The 22,546-nt window shown below is 42.6% G+C and overlaps 1 protein-coding gene across 1 annotated transcript in view; it reads right to left on the reverse strand.

Moving 5' to 3' along the window:
• The window catches only part of Ism1 (isthmin 1), an 82,111-nt gene that overhangs the window by 13,229 nt on the left and 46,336 nt on the right, over positions 1-22,546 (reverse strand). Inside the window, exons 5-6 of the mRNA XM_010634214.2 lie at positions 16,762-17,001; positions 6,831-7,095 (exon numbers count right to left, since the gene is read on the reverse strand). Coding sequence (XP_010632516.2) covers positions 6,831-7,095; positions 16,762-17,001 — 505 coding nt within the window. The remainder of the gene's footprint in view (positions 1-6,830; positions 7,096-16,761; positions 17,002-22,546) is intronic.

Raw genomic sequence — 22,546 nt, forward strand, 5'->3', positions numbered from 1 at the left:
GGGGAGCACATGCCAGCCAGGACTAAAAGGCTTATAGCTCTAGACTTCACTTTAGTGCCTGCAATGTGCCAGGAAATATTATTGAGAATACACACATTCTGGAAAGCATGGTTCGTAGGATAATAAGCTGGGCAATTTCCAAAGATGATGATCATCATTTCCATCTATTCCTTGAGAAGAAGACAGAGGTGGGGGGGAGAGGGACAGAGAGAAGGAAGGAGGGAGAGAGAGAGAGACAGCGAGTGAGTGCACTTTGACAGCAAGCTTGGCTGTTTCGAGTTTTTGCCATGGAGAATCCAGTTACTACGAAAGAAGCTCAGGCTAAACTTATCAACTGGGACAAACATCTGGAAAGAGAAGATCCACAAAAGGACTGCAGAGACTTCAAACATGTGAGAGAACTGTTTTTGATCCTTCCAGTCCTTCCCAGTAGACAGCTGAATGCAGTGGATGTAATCAAAAATAAAAGAATTGCTCAATGGCCCAACTAAACTCCTGAGCCACTAAATCATGAAAATACTAAACTGCTTTTGTTTTAAGTCACCAAGTTTGGGATGGTTATTAGGCAGAAATAGGTAATCGATACACTAATGGTAAAGCCAAAAACATGCCTTGGGTCATTTAACATTCATCCAATGAGTTGAACACTCCTCCTAAGTGAGGTACAATTGTAGGTATGTGGAATACATCATCAAGTAAACTTGGCAAGATCCTTGCCCTGGAGGAACTAATATTTTAATAAGAGAGAGATAATAGTCAATATCCAAAAAAACTAGTAACTTTTGCATTTCATTAGAAATTGACAAAGGAAGTGTGGATAAAGGAAAAGTAGACCAGGATAGGATGGCCTGGGAGTGAGAGAGGTTAGGAAGAAGTTGATGCCTCACCAAGACTGATTTTCTCTTAAAGAAAGTAAAAGAAGTAAAGTGCAGGAGCAGCTGGGGGACTTGTCCAAGGTCATCAAGTGAACAGAAAGGAAAACTCAACTCAGACCTTGGTCTCCAAAGCATATCCCCTTCTGTAGTGCCTGTGCTCTGTAATCATTTTTCTTGGCTCACCTATTCCAGTAGCCTTGGGGCCTCTCTGGGTGCCACATGTGGGTCTACAGGCATGTGCCTTGTAGGGAAGGTATGCCCTCCGTTTCATAACAGGTTGTGGTGATTGTTACTACATAGGCCCAGCAAGAATGTCATCCACGCATGTTTCTACATGAACTGTGGGCCCATGCCAGCCTGCCCAGCAGTTGTTTACATGGCTTTCACTCTGCACCAACCTCAGGCAATGGCCCATTAAGCAGAATCAGAGTGTATGTGTGTGCTTGTGGGGATGCCTCATGGTTGTGCATTCTTCCCTAACAGAGTTGAGACTTTTTTTTTTACACCTCATCTGTCCCCAGAGACCTCATTCATTTTTCTCTCTTGCCAGACAAAATTTTTTTCCCCAAACTTTGATTTGCTTTTTAAGAAATGGCTTCCCAACCACAAGACCAAACAGATGTTTGAAACTACCATTCCATGTTGGGGAATTTGGGCCTCATTCTCCGGTGCTAGCCTCCTGCATCACTACCATCTCTTACAAGGCACCCTCCTTTAGGACAGGAGAGACAGCTGCTTGCAGAGGGAGAAGCCACTGAGGTGGATCAGTCTCTGAGCCCCTCACACCACTGTGGTCTGGCACTTCTTGGTGATCTCCCCAAAAACACTGGAGATGTGCCAGGAGCAGTTGCCCCACCACATTCCATGACTACATCCAGGTGCAGTGGGTTACCCCACATGTGCACACAACCCTGCATACACCAGCAAGGTCAGATTTTGTTGAAGGGAATAACAAGTTACAAGTAAGATTATAATATTTTTATACTCAAAAAAGGAGGAAATGAGTAAGTAGAAAAAAAGCTTTTAAAATCATACAGGTAGAATTTACATCATCTGTGAAATGGGTTCCAGCATAAGACACAATCCAGTGATGCCAAGCAATGTCTTGTTTAGCTTCACAAAAGCAGAGAGGTCTTCAACTATTCTGAAGTCTCCTGCAGTTTTTCCTCTCTATTACTGTAGAGACCTACTTTAAAGAAATAACACCTAAACCTCGAGCCTTAAACTCATGATGAGGCTTATACTACCATCTCTGCATGAGATTTCTTGGATCCGAATGACAAAATGTGAACACCATGTCAAATTACATGAAAAACGATTCCCATAATTCCTCTATCCACGTCCACTGCCTTGGTTACTCCTCTCCCATGCTGACTTGAGGCTGGGCCATGTGACTTGCTTTGGCCAATAGGGTAATAGCAAATAGGACATAAGCAGACATAAGCAGAGGCTTGCTACAGGACCATGCAAAGGAAGTTTCTCTCTCCATCTGTAGGGAGCTCTTCTAATACCACATAAAGAGCCCAGGCTAACCTCCAGGATGGTAAGGGAGCAGGTGGAGAAAGGCCTGGGCCCTCTCAGACCCTTGTAGTCTAGGAGAACCCATCATTGTGAGGAACCATTAGAGACTTTCCAGCTAATCTAGCCCAACTCTATAGTCCTGGCTACCCACAGGCTCATGAAGGAGAACCTTTCATTCTGTAAAGTTGCTAAACTGGAGCAGGGAATGCTATTAAGCAACAAGACCTGTTACAAATATATTGAAAAATCCTCCCCAAAATGTGCTGTCTAGACTGCTGTCAAAGTCTAGACTCTGGAACCAGCAAGAATTTATTATCCCCAGAAGTGGCTTCTCTACATCATTGTTTTAAATGTTTATAAAGCTCGTTAGTTTTTTAAAATATTGATTCCTTAAAATCAGGCACTAAAATTACAGCCATGTGATTAATCATTTCTACTGAATCTAGCAATGAAATAAAGCAATGTCCTAGAAAAAAGTATGTATGTCAGCTCCGTACCCAGAAGCTCCCATCACATACTGGACTACAGTAGCACTCCAGCCAAGGTCTTGGGGTTTTCTGTATGTTTCCCATGGTCAAAGTACAGAGAGGTAATTTCTGACGGCAGAAGTCCTTTCTGCTATAATAAAAGAAGGGTGTTCTTATTTTCTTACCTATCAGAGTGTATTGCTTACAGCAGAAAATGGGTTTTAGCAACAAAGATAACATGACAGGAAAAAAAAGTTCCTGATAAAGTTTATATGTGTTTTGACAGTTCCTACCTGTGACACCCAAGAGCTTAAGAAGGAAAGATGATGATCCACCCAGAAAGCTGGGTTTCAAGGATACATTTGAAATTAGAAAATAGTCCTTTTATAGTTTCAGGGCACTTAATGTTCTCTGGGCCAGTTATAGTGTCAAGGCAATGGAAGTGACTTGGGTATTGTCTTGACCACTGTAAACCTGTGCCATAATCCTAGATGACAGCAGCTCCAGTCAACACCTACAATAATCCTGAAAAGCAGGTGGAAGCCTCTTCCTTTTATGAATAGTCAAACAAAGATTCAGGGAGATTAACACATTTGCCTAAGTTCACACAGTTCAAACTCAACAGAGCTGGGATTAGATCTGAGATCTGTCTGAGATCTAAAAACCATATCTTGTTTTTTATCCTGATTTCTATTCTAACAGTTTTGATTTTGGCCCAGCTTGGCCTCCCTTCTTTAAGGCACTGACTGATGTGGCCATAATTCAGCATTACAAAGAAAAACTCATGAAAAGAAATTACTCTGAAATCTCCCTCTGAAATAGGACTATGACCACTTGGAGAATTTCAGTGAATTGAGCCCTGACCCTGCTAATAAGCTGTGCCCACCTAATTCTATTATGGATAATTTTGAGAATAGTCTATTACCATTAGAAAGATTCATGTTTACTTGTACTCCCTTTGCCCTGGACACCTGAAACAACTGCAGGAGGTATCTACATACCCCTCCCAGTCTGACTGACTTGTGACATCCCCACAGTATATGTTTCCATCACCAAAAGTTAGGTCTACCTTCTTGTGTATAGTCTGTAATACCTCCTACATTTGCCATTATATCCTATTCGTTCTATCTCAGATTTTTTTGAAATACTCTTTGCCCACAAACATTTAAACTCCTGTTTAAAATCCTACCTTCAAAGGTCTACCTCCTCTGCAAAGACCAGCTCTTATGGCAGCTTTGGTCTCTCTGAGATAGGACAGCAATCCCTGAGACACAGTGACCTGCACTGCATGGTCCTCACCTTCCAGGGTGGTGGAGTATTCTCTCCCTGTCCCAACCTCAAGCACCCAATGCAGGTGTAAATACTTAGAAATTGCTCAATAGTTTCATTGTTGATTGAAATAAAGAGAAAATTCTCAGGTGCTGTACAGAATTCTGGAAAACACATAATCCTTGAGCTATTTTGAAAATAGTCATCGCTTCAAGCTGCCCATGCTATTCAATGGCCATGATATGTTTAGAGTCTCACTGCTGCAACTGTGGCTTAGAGGGGGAACAATGGTGCTCACTTCCCTGGCTCCTGCTTCTTTCTTATGCCTTCTGCTTTAGAAGTTGCATTCCAAGAAAACTCCAGGTTGCTGATAATATAGCAAAAGGTGTGAGAAGTACTACTTAAGAGTCCTAGAAGGAACAAGTTTTTTTAAAACATATACATAAAGTAGCAATTCTATCTAATCTAATAAGGGAGAAGTTACTAAAAGATTTTCCAAAATCATAGGAGATGGATGCTTCCTCATGGCCCAAAGATGTAAAATTTTGACCCAGGGAACACCATGGGTCTTCCAGAAAAATGTAGTGAGGACCGATGCAGCAACAGGAACTGCCCTGGTAGAAGCAAATTCTATTCTCAATGTTGACGAGGAGAGGATGTTCCTAGTTCTCATGAAATCAACAAGGCAGACTCTGTAAAAGCTTTAGATGAAAAAGTTATTTCTAATGATGGTCTTAAAACTTCAATAAGCAGAATAATCACGTTGTGACTTTGAAAAAATAAATAAGGAAGCACAGACAGTTTCCAGGTCTCACTCATACACCTCTGACTCAACAGCGGGGAGCAGTGGCCTTCTACCTGGGCTGTACACTCGGATCACCATTTGGAAAACAGTGATGTCTCATAACTGCTCCCAGAGATCCCAGTTTTGCATTCATATGTGATTTATCTAGTTCTACTTTAGTGTCCTAAGGGTTGTGCTACTTTCTCCCCAGAGAGGTAGAATGGGATAGTAGTTAAGATTCTGGATGCAGACTTCCTGGATGAGTTGCAGGTCTGGATTCTTCAAGTCAAGTTGCTTAACTTCTGCAGCCTTTATTTTTCCCATCTATAAACGATGTCTCAGAGAGCCAGAAAAATGAGATAACATATATGAAATGCCAAAAAGAGGGACTGGTGCAACGCAAGCACTTATAAATGCTACCTATGATCCCCAGTTCCTGCTCTTGGAAAGAGATAAATTCGATTTTCTGTGGGAAAGGTGAAGAATTCATGAGTCACTGGCCAGAAGGGGTATGGAGACTTTTTTATGCTCCCCTTCTATTTGATGTATCTCTGTCATGGCACTATGTTACCCTATTAGTTAATATTTTCCCTTTTTCATGAGATGGGTAAGATCTTCTTTAGGAAAAGACTATGTCTGGCATGTTTTGGGATTTCTAGCACCTAGCATGATGTTAGACCAAGACATGCTCTTAATAACTGTTGGTTGATCAACCAAATGATGTGGCTTGAAAAAGAACTGTTTTGATGCATTGGAAGTTGCCTAGAATCATATATTAATGGGAAGAAATAACTCTCTGAAATACAACTTGACTTTCTGTAGAAAAAGAGGTAAAAGTGAGTGCAAATGGTACAAGTCTTCCTCATCATACACTGTTCACTCCTAAGTCTGTTGATGATAAAGCCTTTTGAAAGCTTGATGATAGGTGCATTGGTAAGACAGCAAATAGTCTTTCAACATACTGCCTAATTCCTCACAAAGGCTGGCAAGATGCCTGCAAAAATGTTTTCTCTTTCACTTGATCACACACATTTATTTCCCTGCATCCTTGCATCTGTATGGGGTCACATGACTGGGTCATGGCAATATAATTTGAGTAGATGTGATACAAATCACCTTCAAACTAAGGGGGTTAAGAGTGTGTGTGTGTTCTCTCTCTGGCTTCCCTTATTCCTCAGTTACCAGCCAGATACAGAGCATCCAGGGGCTATATCTCAGCCCCTAACAGTTGGTGGAGCTCCAAGATGGAAGGAGAAAGCTAGATTCCAGATGACTGAGTGAAGCTGAGTTCCCCCTACCTTGTCTCCTCCCTCAACTCAAATGAGAAATGAACTCTTATTGTCTTAAGTCACTGAGTTTGGAAGTTGTCTGTTACCACATCTGTCCTACTTTAAGAACAGGGGGAACTTAATGTGTCAACTAGGGGATTTAACATTTACTGGGAGAGGCCTTCCTTTGACAAACCATGTCACAAATGTTTACATGGATTTCCAAAGGCCACTACACTGCAGTATCAAACATAACCTAGTTGCTTGGTCAAAGGAAGCAGCAGCGGTACACATCTCTTTATTAACCTTCCCTGCTTTACAGTGAAAAATACAAGGAAGTTAAGTTGATTATTTCATTTATAGAAATAAAACTAAAAATATGGGGAAGAAAAGACAGAAAGAACCTCAAAGACCCTAAAGAAAACTCTCTCCAAGAATAATTCCTATGATTTTAAAATTACAGTCTTTCCAGAAAAATGTGGCTGTTGGTGCCTCACTGGGGCTTCTGTGGAACACAGCCTCTATGAGGTCTGCCTCACAGAAGACCAAAAGCCACATACTGTAAACTGGGTTTTGCTTGGCTCCGTGTCTCTTAGGCCTTATTTATTCTCCCCATCAATTTTATATTACTGAGTGGTAAACTCACCATATTCTGGCTGCTCTTTGGTTTCAAAAGTCTGGTGGCCTGGGGCCTGACGATCCCACCCCCTGGGGGGGTTGAGGAAGTTGCTGTCATCTGAGGTACTGTCGTACTTGTAGTCCTGGTCCCCGCTGTTGGCCCTCACCAAGGACAGGGACCTCTGCCACCAGGCCTGCCAGTCGGGGGATGGGACTGACCAGCTGGGCTTATTCTCCGGGTGCTGATCTTTATCTGCTTCAGAGTCTGGACCGTCGACCACCTCTATGGTGACCTGAAGAATTCAGAACAGGCCAGGGTCAATGTAGAGTCAACAGCCTCCAGGCTGTGTGACCCTTGGAAGAAAGTCGGAGAGAGCCAAGGCAAGTGCTGGCTGGATTGCTCATGAAAGAAAGCGGAGATTACATGGTGATAGGGTAAAACATCCAGAGATGGCCTGTATGGATTCCATGACTGGATGGAATATGGCCTCAGGTTGTGAGGAAATAGGGCTTTACCTGGATTTCTGATTTACTGGCAACTATGCTGCTGAAAAGACTTTTATTCAAGGAGCAGGCATATACTGTATCTATTCCTGAAGTGATGCAGGGATAATTACAATAAAACACTCACTGGGCGTTATGTGAACTCTGCTTCAGGCACTGTTCTGAATGTTCTGTCTACACAGACTATTTAATCCTCATAACAACCTCCTATGCCTGTAGGTATGTCTCACCTCCCATCAACAGGTGGAGTCTATTTTCTCTCTGTTCAGGTTTAAGTATGAAATGTTCTCCAAAGTCTCATGCACCAGGCTTGATCCTCAATGAAGCAATGCCCAAGAGGTGGGGCTTAGAGAGGTAACTGGATCATGAGGGCACTGGCCTCACTGATAGATGAATTGAATGAGTAAATCTACTGATGAATTCATAGCTGAAAGGGCTTCTTAGGAGATGAGGCCTAATTAGTTTAAGTCAGTCACTAAGTGACTTTAAAGATTATATATTGTCCCTGGCCCCTTCTTTTTCCCGATTCTTTCCAAATCTCTGCTGCCTGGCTGCCATGAGTTGAGCAGCTTTTCTCTGCCGTGATGTTTCTGCCCTACCACAGGCATAAAAACAATGGAGCACCTGACCATGGACTATGCCCCTTGACATGGACCATGAGCCAGAGTAAACTCTTCTAAGTTGTTTTTCCGAGGTATCTGGTCATTGCAATGTAAAACTGATTAATACACACTCCCTTTTAATCTCTGGCCTTGTGATTAACTTGGTTCAGCTGAATGGATAGAGTGACACTCACTGGTCTTAAGATGTCTTACAGGTTCATTTTCTTTCTCTTAGAATGTTCCTACTGGTACGCAAGGAAGCCCAGCCTAGATCACTACATGTATAGAGACCATGTAAAGAGAGACAGTCCACATGGAGGCGAAATGAGATACCTCCAGCTCCAAAGCCCTATGACTTGGGCCATCTTGAATCATCTGGCCCTAGTTTGGTCACCTCCAACAACAGGTAACTGAGCCAAGCTCTCCATGATGACCTCTGCTCAAATTCTTGACCCACAGGACTGTGAATAATCCAGTGGTCAGTGATTCAAGCTATTAAGGTTTAGAGTGGCTTCTAGGTAGACACAGATAGCCTCTTACAGACAAGAACACTGTCACACACAGATGTTAGCACAGCTAGTGCATGGCCAACATGGAGAGTCTGACTCCAGAGCCCATGCTCTTATCAACATTGCTACACTGCCTCCCAAAAAATAAGTGGTAGAACTACAGTCTCTTCAAGAGACAAAGGGAGCAAAGAGGTCATGGGTGCTGGTGATGGGCCGGATGCTACAGGGTGTGCAGAGATATGAGCACAAAGTCTTTAAGAGCAGGCTTTCCCATCTAGGATGTGCACTCCTCTCATAGTGTAGACCCAGCCTCAAGGTCAGAGCAGATCATCTCAGAGCTAAGGTTAAAACTTGTTCTTTGGATTTATGAAGCCTACTTTTGAAGTCTGTCATGGGGCTGGAAGAATGCAGCATCTTGGCTCCAAGAGACAATCAACACAGAGAAACTTGTTTTAAAAATATAATAAAAGACTCATTGGATTCCTTTGGCCATCACATAGCTCTTGCAACACCCCTGGATGAGTTATGTGTAGATGAATCAGAAACACGCGCTCCAAGTAATCAGTGCAAAATGTACTGGGCAGATGCATTCTCAGTTTTGCCCTGAACCAACATCTGAAGAGTTTCTGAGGTGCTCTGCCAAATCACACTAGGGTGTGCCCATCCCTGAGACAAACAGCCTCTTCCTTTTGTGGAATGGGGAGATCTGAGTCCTGTTCACTTGGACATTTATAGAAGGTTCCCCAGCTAGTGATGGTCCTGGGCTGTGGTTTTTCAAGGCCCAAATACCTGGTCAAGATAGCAGCCTCTGGTGGCAGAATACGCTCAGACACAGAAGGCCAAGTGCAGCTTTCTCCTCTATTGTAGGGTTCCAAGAAGGACACCATTAGCTTTGGTCTATGCCACCATTACTCTAGTCTTGTGGTCATCCCTTGCATATTTATAAATAATTATGGAGCTTTTAAGTAATTTCCAGAAAACAAAAACAAAAACAAAAACAAAAAAAGGGAAGGAAAACAAGAAAGACATCTCATATCTGATATCTTTGCTGTTGTTGGAGAGTAGTGGGAGTATGGGAACCCACATGCAGCCTTCAAAGGACAAGTGCAGAAGGACCACATGGCTGGGTAGTGCAGAACCAAGGAGGGCAGGAACTGGCATCACTGAGCCTTTGACGACACAAGCTTTCTCCTTTGCAGCCAGCCCCTCTCCTCTCAGCCTGCAGACGGACTGTGCTACAACAATCCCCTGCAAGGCCATTAAGGGTCTTGGTAGGGAGAGGCTGCCAGGAGCCAGGCAACTCTGCAATTATGGTAATGAAATCAGTCTCTGGGTAGGAGATAAGGGGGAATGTGCCCAAGAGTGTTGTATTCAGACTGGCGTCAAAGGAATTGCTTAAACAAAACTTGCCCTGCAATTTCTCCAACCTGGGAATAAAAACCATTTCATATTTCAAGCTATTACCGTCAATACGATTTTTCCCCCAAAATTGCTGCTCAGATCCAAACAAAATAGATTTCTTGCCTGGCTGGACAACAAGGAGCAAAATACGAATTTACTCCAAAAACTATATCAATGACTAAATCTCAACAGCTTAGAGGTTTCTTTTTCCCCTTTAATTCCTAGCCATTGCACCAAGTGAATTATAAGACAAAACAAAAAACAAATCTTAGGATCCACCCTTTTCTACAGTTAACAATGTAGAAACTTCATACTGATATCAAAAGAAGAAATCTAACCTTGAACCTGAAATTTCATAGGCATCCAAATAAAAAGACTTAATGAGCATGATCAATGACTTCTCAAATGGTAGGGATTAGTTTTATATTTCCTTTTGCTTTCATTCTATTTCGTGATTTTTTTTTCATCAAGAAATTGCTTTGCAAAGATGTCTTGAAGAATCATCCATGTGAGAGAGCTGGAGGTGTGGACGGAGCACGGCAGTTTTCCAAACTGACTGACTAGATGCTCCACCCTTTCTTAACCCTAATACACCCAAGTGAAGTATCTTAGTATATTTGTTTCTTCTGGGCTTTCCTACACCACAAATCAAGATGGTAAAAGAAAGAGAACTCTTTCAAAAGCTCCAGATCCAACTTCTGGTAGAGTCTCCCCATGTCCAAGGACAAGAATCTAACATAAGTGTCAATCTGGACAATTCTATCCTAAAGTGGCAAATTGAGGGTAAGATCCACGTATGTTGATTAGCTTTCCTTCTTTTGATATGTAAAGCTGACATTAAGCAAGCACTCTGAGCAGCTGAGGCAGAAGAATCTCAAGTTTGAGCCCAGTCTGAACTTAGCAACTTAGCAAGACTCTGGCTCAAAATTAAAAAAGAAAAATAAATAAAAATAGCTGAGGATATATAGCTCAAGGCATAGTCCTGAGTTCAGTCCCCAGTACCACAAAAAAAGACAAACCAAAAAATTTATATTAGAAGCAAACTATTTCTACTCTGAAGATTGCTTTCTTTTCCTTTGTTTTTTTTTGTTTGTTTGAGACAGAGTATTGCTATATAGTTCAGGCTGGCTTTGAACTCACTGTGTAGTCCATGCTGCCCTCAAACTCAAGATGATCCTCCTGCCTCAGCCTTCTAAGTGCTGGAATTACAAATATCTGCCATAATACCTGGCTAATGAAAAACACTTCCTGTAGAGAAGCCAAGATCATTCTCAGTCTAAGTAATAACAGACCAATATTCCCAAGACTATGGAAGCCACAAGTGCCATGCAAAATCTGGGAGAGTCTTCCTGCTTTGCTGGCCCTTTAAGCATTGAGAGCGGAGGTGAGGGGAAGAGCCTGGCTTGGTGTGGGTCAATATTCCTAGAAAGAAAAACCTTCCCTTGGCTTCACAGGGAATCCAGGGACCTGTCTAGAGCATAGGTTCATGGTCTCCCTACCTTTCTTTGACTAGTACTGCAGAAAGAACACAAGAGCCCGAGAAGATACGTAATCTACTCATCTCAAACCCACTGATGCTCTAAAAGCAACTGCAGCATCTCTGGATAATGGTGCTTCATTTTTGAGATCCATGAGTAGGTACTCGTCCAAATATTATGCCTTTTCTACACAACGTAGACCCAACTTTTAGGCACAGAAATTGGCTTAAAGAATTCAAGTTCTCAAGGTAAACTGCAAGGAAGATGTAGAGCTGGTCTCTAAATGAGGTCTTCTGATTCCCAGTTTTATAGATATTTCTCTGTCATCCTCACTCCAATTATTGTTCCCAGTCAGTATCTAACAGTTAAGGTAGGCTTAGCATATACATGGCCCTGTGCTATGCACTTCACATGGATGCTCTCTTCTAACCCTCAGACAACCAGACTTCAGTGGAGCTTTATACTGCACAGGTATAAATAGCATATTCACGGGCACCACTATTATTGAAATTTTATAGATAAGAAAACTAAGGCACAATGAGGTTGAAGAATCTGTGTGAGGCTATACAGAGCCCAAATCCGGCTTACTAAAAAGTGGTGCCAGACCCCTAACCTAGGCCAGTCTGATACCATCATTCATGTTACGGGGAGCAGCTTCCCATGAGAATCTATGAGGTATGGGCGTCCCTATGGGTGTGTGGGTCTGTATCTTGGGCACAGACATTTCGTGGCCCTTATTCTGCCAGATCCACCATTTCAAATTATTCTGGAGAGGGAGGGGGGAGTCAAGAGTAGAAGCAGGTATGACATTTGTAGCCTAGGCCAACACCTCTGATTACATCAAGAGGCCTAGGGCCTTGCAATTAGTTCCTGCAAAGGAGGAAAGGTCTTTATGTGGCTGTTTGAAAATCCTCCTCTAGCCAGGGAATTAGCTCAGTGGCACCGCACCTGTTTCACATGCACAAGGTCCTGAGTTTGATCCCTGGTACCAAAAAAAGTTTTTTTTTCTCAATGGTAAAATGAAGTAAGTACATTGGTTGAAATAAATTCTAACATCACTTTGTTCCAGAAAAGAAATATTTGGTTGTGAATAGCTACTGTTGTAATGAATTGATGCAGTAAATCTAATAATGAGTTTATTTTAGAGATTTTTGTCTTTGCTATTTGACTATCAGCTGAAGACCAAAACTCAGCCAAGGATACTAAAGTTCAAGCCGTATTTATCCTGGGGGATTTATCTGCTTTCCTGAGTGATTGTTATTTTTTTTTTTTTAAAAAAAAACAAAACCCAACTTCTTGAATTGTTTTAGATTTAACAAGGAGATGAAATTCACTTCAGGAGTGAGAGTGTGTGTGTGTGTGTGTGTGTGTGTGTGTGTGTTTGTCCCATTCACTTCCACAGCTGGAGGCCATTCTTAAAATGGAGAGTCTGATTCACTTGGGGCTGAGGCTGCCTAACTTGTGGGAGTTAAAATGCTCTCCAAAAGCAGATGTTGGGGCTTTTAGAAGAATTTTCCAACCTAAAAGTCAAGAAGCTCAAGGGATGTCGGATGCCATCTTTGCAGGAACTCTGCAATGTCACTTTGGAGAGGCACAGGTTGTTTTCATGTGAGGGTTGGAAAAACCAGCCCCAGAGTGTTGGAAACACATCCACAGCTTGAAAGGTGGTGGGGTTCAGGGAGAGGGTTCTCTATTCCTGTTAAACTACTCAGGCCCAGCCAGGAGCAAGAGGCTAGGCTGCCAGAGGGAAAAGCAGATGAGGCCAGGGGTCCTGGCAGCGGAAGTCCCCCACTGACACCCCCCCCACCTGTCTTCACTCCACTACCCAGGGAGAGAAGAAGCTTTGACAGGGCCCACAGTGACCAGCAGGGCTGTCTGCTTGACTGAATCTGTCCTGTGTCAAACCAGTGAATTTCAACAAAAGAGGCGTGCTCGAAGGAAGGGGTGAGGGCTGCCAGCGTGGAAGCCATCATCCCCTCGTAGAAAGCACCTCACATCTTAAAGGACCACCGAGGAGTGGAGTTACTCAAGTGCAGTGGGTCATAAGCCTGCAGTGACTGGCACTATGTGCTCACACACACGCATGCAGACATAAGGCTGGGGCTCCCAGGGACAGCAGCTGCTTGCTTCCTTTCTTTGAACATCTTTTGAAATAACCAATGCTAACCTTTTGTGGACTTCTAGAATCAGAAGGCCAGAAACACAACTCAATTTATTTAGAGCCAAGAAATCATCAGATCAATGAAAGCTTGGCCACACCTACCCCACTGTACTGGCCTCAAAAGATTAACAGACGCAGGGATAGTCTAAATGAAAAGGAATAACTCAGCCGGACAAGTAGGAGGCATCAGTCTAGACTTTGGGCACATTTGAGCTTAACAATATCCATGCTAGAGCTTCATTAGCTTCAAAATCTTTCTACTAAAAACCCAGATTTTTTGAGCTATGGGGTGCCTTACTCTTGGGGGTTATGGTGATCTTTGGTATCTAAAGGCAAGTCCAGAAAAATATGAGGCCTCCTAGGGCTGGCTCTGTCCCTCTTCCTACCTGTCCTCCAAAGAATCCCTTTCAGAAGCACCACCCAGGTATAAGCTTCTTGCTCCTGTGTTGACACTGGACAAAACACAGTGAAATCTCAGTGTGTTTTAAATCTACATAGGTAGGTGGATTGGGCTCTCAGAGGACATGAAGGCACAGTTTCCATTCATAACTGCTCTGTGACAGCTCACGGGGAAGCTGCATTTTATGCAAGTCCAAGGGGCTTTGCCAGAGAGAACCTTATGCTGGAACATCCATGGCCAACTGTGGCCTTCTCATAACTCATTTATGTTTATCCTCTGCTCTCCGCTTCACTCTGGTTCTTTCCACACCCAGCAGCTCCAACAGCTCCCTGTCCCTTCCAAGCTGGGCAGAACTGTTCAGAAGCATTCCTCATGTCCTATTCCATAGTTCAGCTGATTATGATGAAAAATAAACTGTCACCTTGGCTGCTCTACTGAGCTCATCATGGTCTGTCCCCTGGGCTACCGAGGGCCAGCACTTCTTGGTTGTCCCCTCCCTTTTGCTGGGGGAAGTTATACGGAGTTCTAGTTCTGTGACTCCCAATTTCCTTGGCACCTCTGCTCTACTTTAATATTTAATTTTCAAAAGGGCCAAGTGAGGTCTGAGAAGGGATGGACATCTCAGGAATGATGGATTCATCTAGGAGGAAGAAAAAGGATATGAGAGGTTTGTCCCAAACTCGACCCTTCGCTAGAACCAGGCACCCAGAAACTTCTCAATGTGCAACCATGAAAGAGCCTGCATGCTTCCAGTTGCCTGCATTCTAGTGTTTTCCTGAAACTTTATAGAAGGAATTCTTAAATCTATTACTTCAGTATCTCAGTCTGCATCATTAAGCTCCACGGTGACATTCTCTGCCTCTGGGCAAAAAATATAGCCACAGGAAACTTGATTGTTTGGGGGCATGGATTAGAACTCTTGGAGTGAGGGGTACCTGGTCCTGGAACCAAAAATATCTAGAAACAGTGAAAAGTTGCTGCCTGAAGAGGAAGGCATGATAGGGAGCAAAGTGGAGCAGAGATATGGAGATGCCCATGCCTTTTTGTCAATTGGCACCTCCCCAGCGTGGACCCACTGCTTAAACAGAGCACCCTGTGGCCAGCTCCTAGAGAGGAGACTGACAAAAGGACTGATTTTCCAACTAATCAAATACAGTACATGACACATCAGAAATAGTAATTGGGGGATGTGATGATTTCTGTGCATGAGTCATTGTGACCTCCAGAACATTTCTCACTCTGTAGCACCCACAGAGCCCTACATTGCTTCTTCCCATCTATGGGCATCTTCCCATCTCTGAACAGAGGGCTTTTTCTTTATCTGTCTCTGGGACCCCTATGGCACTGTCTTATGTAGTAACTGGGATGGTGACACCTAAGTCACTTCCTGGAGGGAACAGACAGGTCTTGCAATTCTTAATTTCCTGTAACCTAATGCATTGTTTTATACATAGTAGGGGCTATTGTTGTATTCTAATTAAGGTGTCTTCTCAGTGATATCTGTCATCCAGCCCAATCTAAAACTATCTCATGTAGAGCTTGGAAAAAGGGGGACGGGGAGAAGGGAGAGAGGGGGAGAGAGGGAGAGAGGGAGAGAGGAAGAGAGGGAGAGAAAGAGAGAATATGAACTTCATTAAGGATCGACTGCTCTGAGACCAAGTTCAGGAAATTTCAGCCAAATAAGCTATTGGTGTTTGGAGCAAAAGCTGTCTTTACAAATGAAAAGAATCAGGAACAAAACTTAGAAGTATGAAAGCAGGTTTATGAGGACAGGAGTTAGGTAGGGGCAAGATGGCACAGGGGGTTTAGCCTTCCTGAGCTATCAGGGCAATCACCTTTGGGAAGAAACAGAGGGAGGGGCAGGCAACATTCCAAATTAGGGATCCGCTTCTGGAGCGTGGACTGGGGGCCGAGTATCTTGGGAGTCTGAAAGCCTGAATTGGAGCCTGACAATGATTGTTCACTAGCCGCGTGACCTCAGCTGAACCAAAGGGTAGCTTCCAGCGTGCCTGGTGAGTTAAATATTGGGGAAAATGACAGGTGCTTTGTCTCCTTCCTGAGGGTGTCTGAAGAATCAAATCAGATCGGTGTTTACTCTGTGCAGCAAACTCGCCTATTTCAGCACAGAGGAGTGTTATTTATTTTCAGTCCCAGACACACTTTCCCTCACCTCCATTTCTCTCTGTTTCAGTCTCATTTTTTCCCAGAATCTTCTGTAAAAAATATTTAATTTTATGGATACATTTTAGGTATACAATATAATGCCATTCATCATTAGAGATCTGTACCTTTACGTAATATATCTCGATTCTCATTGTTTTACCCTTCCCCTGCTCACTCAATCTCCTTTTATCAGAAAATATTCACCTCTCTCTTAGGAGTGCCCATTTTTACCTGCCTTCCTCCTATCTATTATTTTTAAGTTGGTCACTCACACTTTAGGGCAACTGAAGATGGTCTTCTCCTGAAGAAATTCTGGGGTTGAAGGCAAGCTAGAGGCACTGAGTGGACGTGCCTTTCTGAGTGCTTTGAAAGCCTGCTGTGATTTGCCTAGTGTCTTCACAAGCCAGACTGGTACCTCCCACAGCTATCACATTTCATGGATTTTAGGGTGTACTATTTGTTTTCTTTCTGAAATCAGGATATATTTTATAATCCTTGCTGTGCCATATGTGTTGTGTTTTCATTTTTTGAGTGTCTCATAAAATAACGGTGCACCCCACACTCAGGAGTGCTGTATAAGAGAGAGACAGCACTGTTCTGAAGGCGATGACATGATCAGAAGCAGGAGTCCTCAAGGGGTTAAGAAGGAAAGTAAAGAAAGAGAGCTGTTTCCACTGGAATTGGATCAAGAAACAAAAGACCGACTCTAATTTCCTTCCACCTCTGGTTGCCAAAAATTACCTGAATATTTGGATTCTGCCCATTGATATCAGCTTTGGAAAGATCTGGAAAATTTGGCAAGTCCAGGAGAAAGGACCTGGGACCATCTCTTTGCACGGAGGGGTGCCCAGTTTCTGGTGGGAATCGCTGTCTGGGAAAGGGTTGATGTGTTGCGTGGTGGTCCAGAGGCTCTGCTGGTACTTCTTTGGAGAGAGGAAAGCTGGTTTCTGATGCGGAGTCGCCTTCTAGGTTAAGGTTATTCTAAAACAAATAAATAAGCAAACAAACAAATAACTAAAGGCATATGATTTAAAATGCCACACTTAACAGTGCATTAAATTCAGGGGGAAAAACAAATCCAGTGGCTGCAGTTAAACCAGCACGGTATTTCCAAATCATTCTGCTACCACATGATTAACTTGTTATCTTTAAAAAGCTAAATCACTGGGCCGGGATTTAGCTCATTGGTTCTGGCACCTGACTCGAAAGTGTAAGGGCCTGAGTTTGATCCCCAGCACCCCACTCCAAGCTAACTCATCAATAAACCTCTCTCAGTCTGCTAGCTAGGGTTTTTCTGAGAGTTAATGAATGATGGACTATTGATGAAGCATCAATGTACATCAAAAGAAAAATAGCCATTTTGAAAGAATAGGTGCTCATTTAAAGCTGGAAGCTGTTTATAATTTCCTTTTCGAACTTTCAACTGATTCACCACCCTGGGTTAGATACAGTCCTTTTGGCCAGTCTGGTTTCTTTGGTATGGGATGTGAAACAAAAGATCTGATCAAACTGGATAAAATACGACAGCAAAATCACTAACTGTATTTATTTACCCATCCAGCTCACTGTCTATCTATCTATCCATGTCTATTCATACATATATTAGGTCCATCTACCATCCATCCATCCATCCATCTGTCCTTCTATCCCACTATCCATCCTCTGGCAATTCATCTATCCATTCATCCATCCAAGCCACAAATGAGAAGTGCGTGCTAGGGTTAGGAGAAACTGCAATAAATAACACAGGCAGTAAATAACAATAAACATCAATAAATAACACAGAACCTATTCTTTTGGAATATACATGTATCTGGGAGGAATAAACACTAAGTAAGTAAGTAAATAAGCAAGCAAGCAAACTCAGATTAGAGACAAGTAGTGACTGCTAAGAACAGAAGAAAGAAGGTGATACAGAAATATTAGGTGATCAGGAAAAGACCCTCTGGGAAGGTAGAACCTGAGGTAAGATCTGAGCAAGAGAAGAGAGCACCCTATAATGGTGTGGGAGTGTATATTGGTAAAGGGAACAGCAAATAACATAGTCCTAGTATGCATGATAGGAATTAACTTTGCTTATCTGAAAGCCAGAAAGGCCAGGGAGGCTGGTATAGAGTGAAGCAGCTGGAGAACATATGAGATGAGGATGGACAGATAGAGACAGCAAAGAAGACTGACAAAAACACGTTCTGAAATTCAATGCGTTTATTCTAAAAAGTGCAGATTCATTGCTTTTCTCAGCTAGTGAAACATCTCCATCTTATTTGTCACCAGAGGAAAGGTTTTTCAGTAATTGAAGAGTATGGAAGTTGCTAGACTTCTTTGCCAACTTAGCTTTTCTTCCCCTCCTCTCATTCTTCCTGGACCTGTCGTTGGAGGCTTCCTTCAGCCCTTCAGAGATGGGATTTTCATGTTTACTGGTGGGAGGAGATGCGGAGATAGAATTTCCCCAGCATCTGGGTCCGTGGTTAATGAGCTTGTTATTCTTGGGCATGCTTGGGGGTTTGGGAGTTATATTCCAGCACACTATTTCCACATGCACTCTCTGTCCCCCCAACAGTCCCTTTGACCCAGCCAAAGGGATCACATCTGTTATCAAAACATTAAGGACTCTGAGTACCCAAGTTCAGGAATGGCCTGACAATGAAATGCATGCAGACCATCTTGTGAATATTTGGAGAGGCAAAGGAGAGAACTCAAAAAGCATGTTTGCTCCCTCTTTAAAATACACAGTGGCAGATAAGAAAGCTGGCTGATTTTCTTTATGTTTTTGCTTGCATTTCCTTTTTGCTCAAGAGATGCGGCCAGGGCAGTATCTTTGTTAACCTTTCCAGCCACTCTCTGCAATGGCTTTATCTGCTGGTGCATCCTTGTAGTGGCAGTTGCCCGGAATTCTGAGGCATTGTTCTATGCAACAGAAGCTAAATGTATTATTCTTTGATTGATCCAGAATACATAGAAAGAGAGAAAGAGGAAAGCAGGCTATGTCTTTCCTCGAATAAGACTTCTCTATCATACTCCCAAGAGAAGATGAGTGAATACAATGGTTCTCTCACTGTTACCTCTGGATACCCAACCCTAAAACCTCCCTAGTGGTGATAGGAAGGACGGCTGGATCTGAGTGTATTGCTCATAACTTAGAAGTTTAAGTTACAGAATGGCCCCAGTATTTGCTTCCTAATTACTTAGAGATCTTTGCAAGGCATGCCCTAACTTCAATGTAGCAACTGAGATGCACCGTTAATTGGGTTAACAATGAGAACTGGGTAAAGAATGAGAAGCTAGCAACATTTATAGCTAAATGGATGCACATTAAGGGCATACACTTAAGTGAAGTAAATAGGACACACGTGTAAATACCGAATAGTTTCTCTGGAATGAGAAACTGATAGTATAAATAAGGATCAAAATGTATAATAGGTAATGTGAAATAGAAAGAAAAGGCCCAAAGGGGAAGGGGAAGTGGGAGGGATAGGGAAAGGGAGAGGAATGAATACAAGAAAAGGAAAAAAATGGAAACAGTCTTTGTAAGTAGAGGAGGTAGAGGGATGGAAGAGAGGGCAGGGGAATGGGGAAAAAGTAAGAACCAAGATATATCATGTAAAGGCACAAATTCCCAATGATGAATGTCATCTTATTGCATGTCTAGAATGTACTAATAAACTTAATGAATAATAATAAAAAGAGCCCTTTGCTTTTCTCTATAATGAACTGTTTTTCCTACTACTAAAACTTGTATTTTAGGAGAATTGGGAAATATATTTTTGGTGCTATTTAACATTTTTGCTTAGATGTCTGAGAAAACAATGATTGAATCTGATTAATTTCTTGATTGGATTCTCGAAGTTTTCCTGATAAGAAATCCACCACCACAGAGTGTTCCCAGCTTAGTCTTAGACCCAACCAACCCTTTAAAGTGTTTGACTCAAAGTCTCTCCATGGAAAGCAGAGCAGATAATAACAGTCCCACACTTTTCCAGCAGGGATGGTCAAGATAACTTGAATTGGGTTGTGCCTACACAATAAACAAGAAGTACATAGTTTGGCTGCTGGCTGAGCAATTCAGGCCACAATGCCTCTGCCGGGAATAGTCAGAGGACCAGGGTTCTAGTATGTTTTGGCTCGAGTTATGCAGACAATTGGGGCATTGCTCCATCTCTCCAACCACCCTATCCACCCTGACACTAGCTCTGTGTTTGCAAAATAGTTGGAATATGGGGAGTAATAAAGAAATGCTAATCATAATCTCTGACTATTACTCTTGTACCTCCTCCAGAGCATAGTTCACTGGAAACCTTGGCTCCCTCACCCCAAACTGTTTAGAAATTGAAAACCCTAGCATAAGGGGGTGATGTCTAAGAATGGACCATATAAGATGAAACTTTATTTTATTTAATCAGTGACAAGATTTGAGAATAGCCATTATTTTGGTGACCTGGATTTTAAATGTGGGACAAAAGAGGACAGATTGGCTTGCTCACAGTGTAAGAAAAGGTCTTTCCTCATCTTTTCTCAAAGGGACTTATTGCACATCTTCCTTGCAGAATCCCTCACAGAGACCCTTTTTGAGGACATCATCCATCACTCTAGCTATCACCTAGATTCTCACTGAGTGTCCTACTTAAATCAGTCTAATAGCATAAAGATTCTCAGGAAGGGTGGTTTGCAAAGTAAAGATTTAAACTGTTTGTGTTTTATTTAGAGAGGCAAACTCTTCTCTGAAGATGAAAGCTTAAGAGCATCTGGGGATTTATGAAGATGCCATAGAATTCTTTCTGCTTGAGTTAAAGTGACAGGAGGCAGCCCGCTCAGTTTGGGAAAATGTTTCTTTCCCCACCATGTATCTTTGAGTTAATCTTCCATTTATGAGTTGACATTGGCAGTGCTGCAGCCCAGTACCAGTAGCTATGGTCCCTCCTGTGGCATTAATTTCAGAGCTGTAACTCCCAGTGAAAAGGAAATCAGAAGAACTAAATTTACTACTGTATGTGATTTATGCCCAAGCATGGCCCATCTGTAGAGGCAGATGATCGGGGTTGATTAAATCATCCAGCTACTACCTGATGCTCCCCTCTTTGTGTGTAGATCCTACACCTTCATCGTTTTACAATTTATTCTTATCTAAATAGGAACAGTAGTAAAAACACCATACAATTTCAGTCTTGTATTTTTTGCCTTTGATGGCAGTACCATAGTACACATTGCCTACCAAGTATCTGTTTCCCTCTTTTTTTGAAACTCAGTGTTTCAGGTAGGGGCGTGGTATAAGTGAGGTACAAGTCTGGCTGGGACAAGTGCACTGCTTGTATGCCTTCTAGCACACTAGTAGAGGCCTAGCCTGTGTATTGAACCTTGTCTATGTCCAGCTATGGCCTCGCCCATCCCCCCTAGTTGGATGCCTCCATCGCCTGTTCAAGGACATTCCAATAACCAACCCTGTTAAGCCAAATATATTACTCCTCCTTTGCCAGTCCCTCTTTCAAAACTTTATAAATTGCTGGCTGAACTTATTAAAAGAGGAAGCGTTCCAGAAACCTCCCAGGAGTCTGCTTGGTGATTCCATGCCTTACCCTCCCAGTCCGAGTTCCTGAACCTTGTTTCCGGAGCGGGCTCACGGACAAAAACAACAGTGTGGCTGGCTAAAAGTCCATTTTCCAGCATCCACCGCAGCTAGGGGTGATCATGTGATACAGTTTTGCCCAATGAGAGGTAAATAAAAGGTGCTGCAGCATTGGAACTGGTGAAAAGGAAGCAGATTCATCTTTGCCTTTTGCCTTTCTCCCTTCTACTTTTTCTTGCATGAAATGAGGACAGAGCTGGAGGAGAATGAGGAAGCTGGCAGACATGAAGATGAAAGCTGTATATGAGTGTGGTTGATAAGGAAGACAGAGGAGTCCAGATCCCTGATGGCACTGTAGAGTTATCTTATGAGCCCTGGAATGATGACCTTAGAATGTCTCTTACCGTTGTCATCAACTCTGATGTTATCACTGACAATGCTGCAGTGAAAGTAGCAATGTTTCCTCATGATTCTAAGTTTAGAGCTTCCACAATCCATAAAAAGCAAGGCATGGTAGCATATGTCTCTAATCTCAGCACTCTGGGAGACTGAGGAAGGAGAATTAGGAGTTTGAGCCCAGTTTGAGCAAACTGATGACTTAGGGAGATCCCCTTTAAAAAATACTCTAAAAGGTGGTGTAGCTCAGTGTGAAGGGCCTGAGAGATAGATAGATAGATAGATAAATAGAGAGAGAGAGAGAGAGAGAGAGAGAGAAAGGGAGGGAGAGAGACATCCTCTATACTATTGTATTGTTTGAGGTCTGTGTCTATTTTTACGCCAGTGTCATGCTGTTTCAGTTTCTTGTATATATTATTTGGCCATAAAACATGACATTTTATCATAAGCATCAATGTGTATAGAATTGGAGGATATGTTAGATGAAAGAAGGCAAGCACAGAAAGACAAATACTTATTTACGTGTTCTTTCTACACATTTCCAGAAGCAAAAAAAAAAAAAAAAAATAA

Source organism: Fukomys damarensis, unplaced genomic scaffold (genome assembly GCF_012274545.1).
Source record: "Fukomys damarensis isolate Sample0158 unplaced genomic scaffold, DMR_v1.0_HiC HiC_scaffold_7, whole genome shotgun sequence".
Classification (NCBI taxonomy): Eukaryota; Metazoa; Chordata; class Mammalia; order Rodentia; family Bathyergidae; genus Fukomys; species Fukomys damarensis.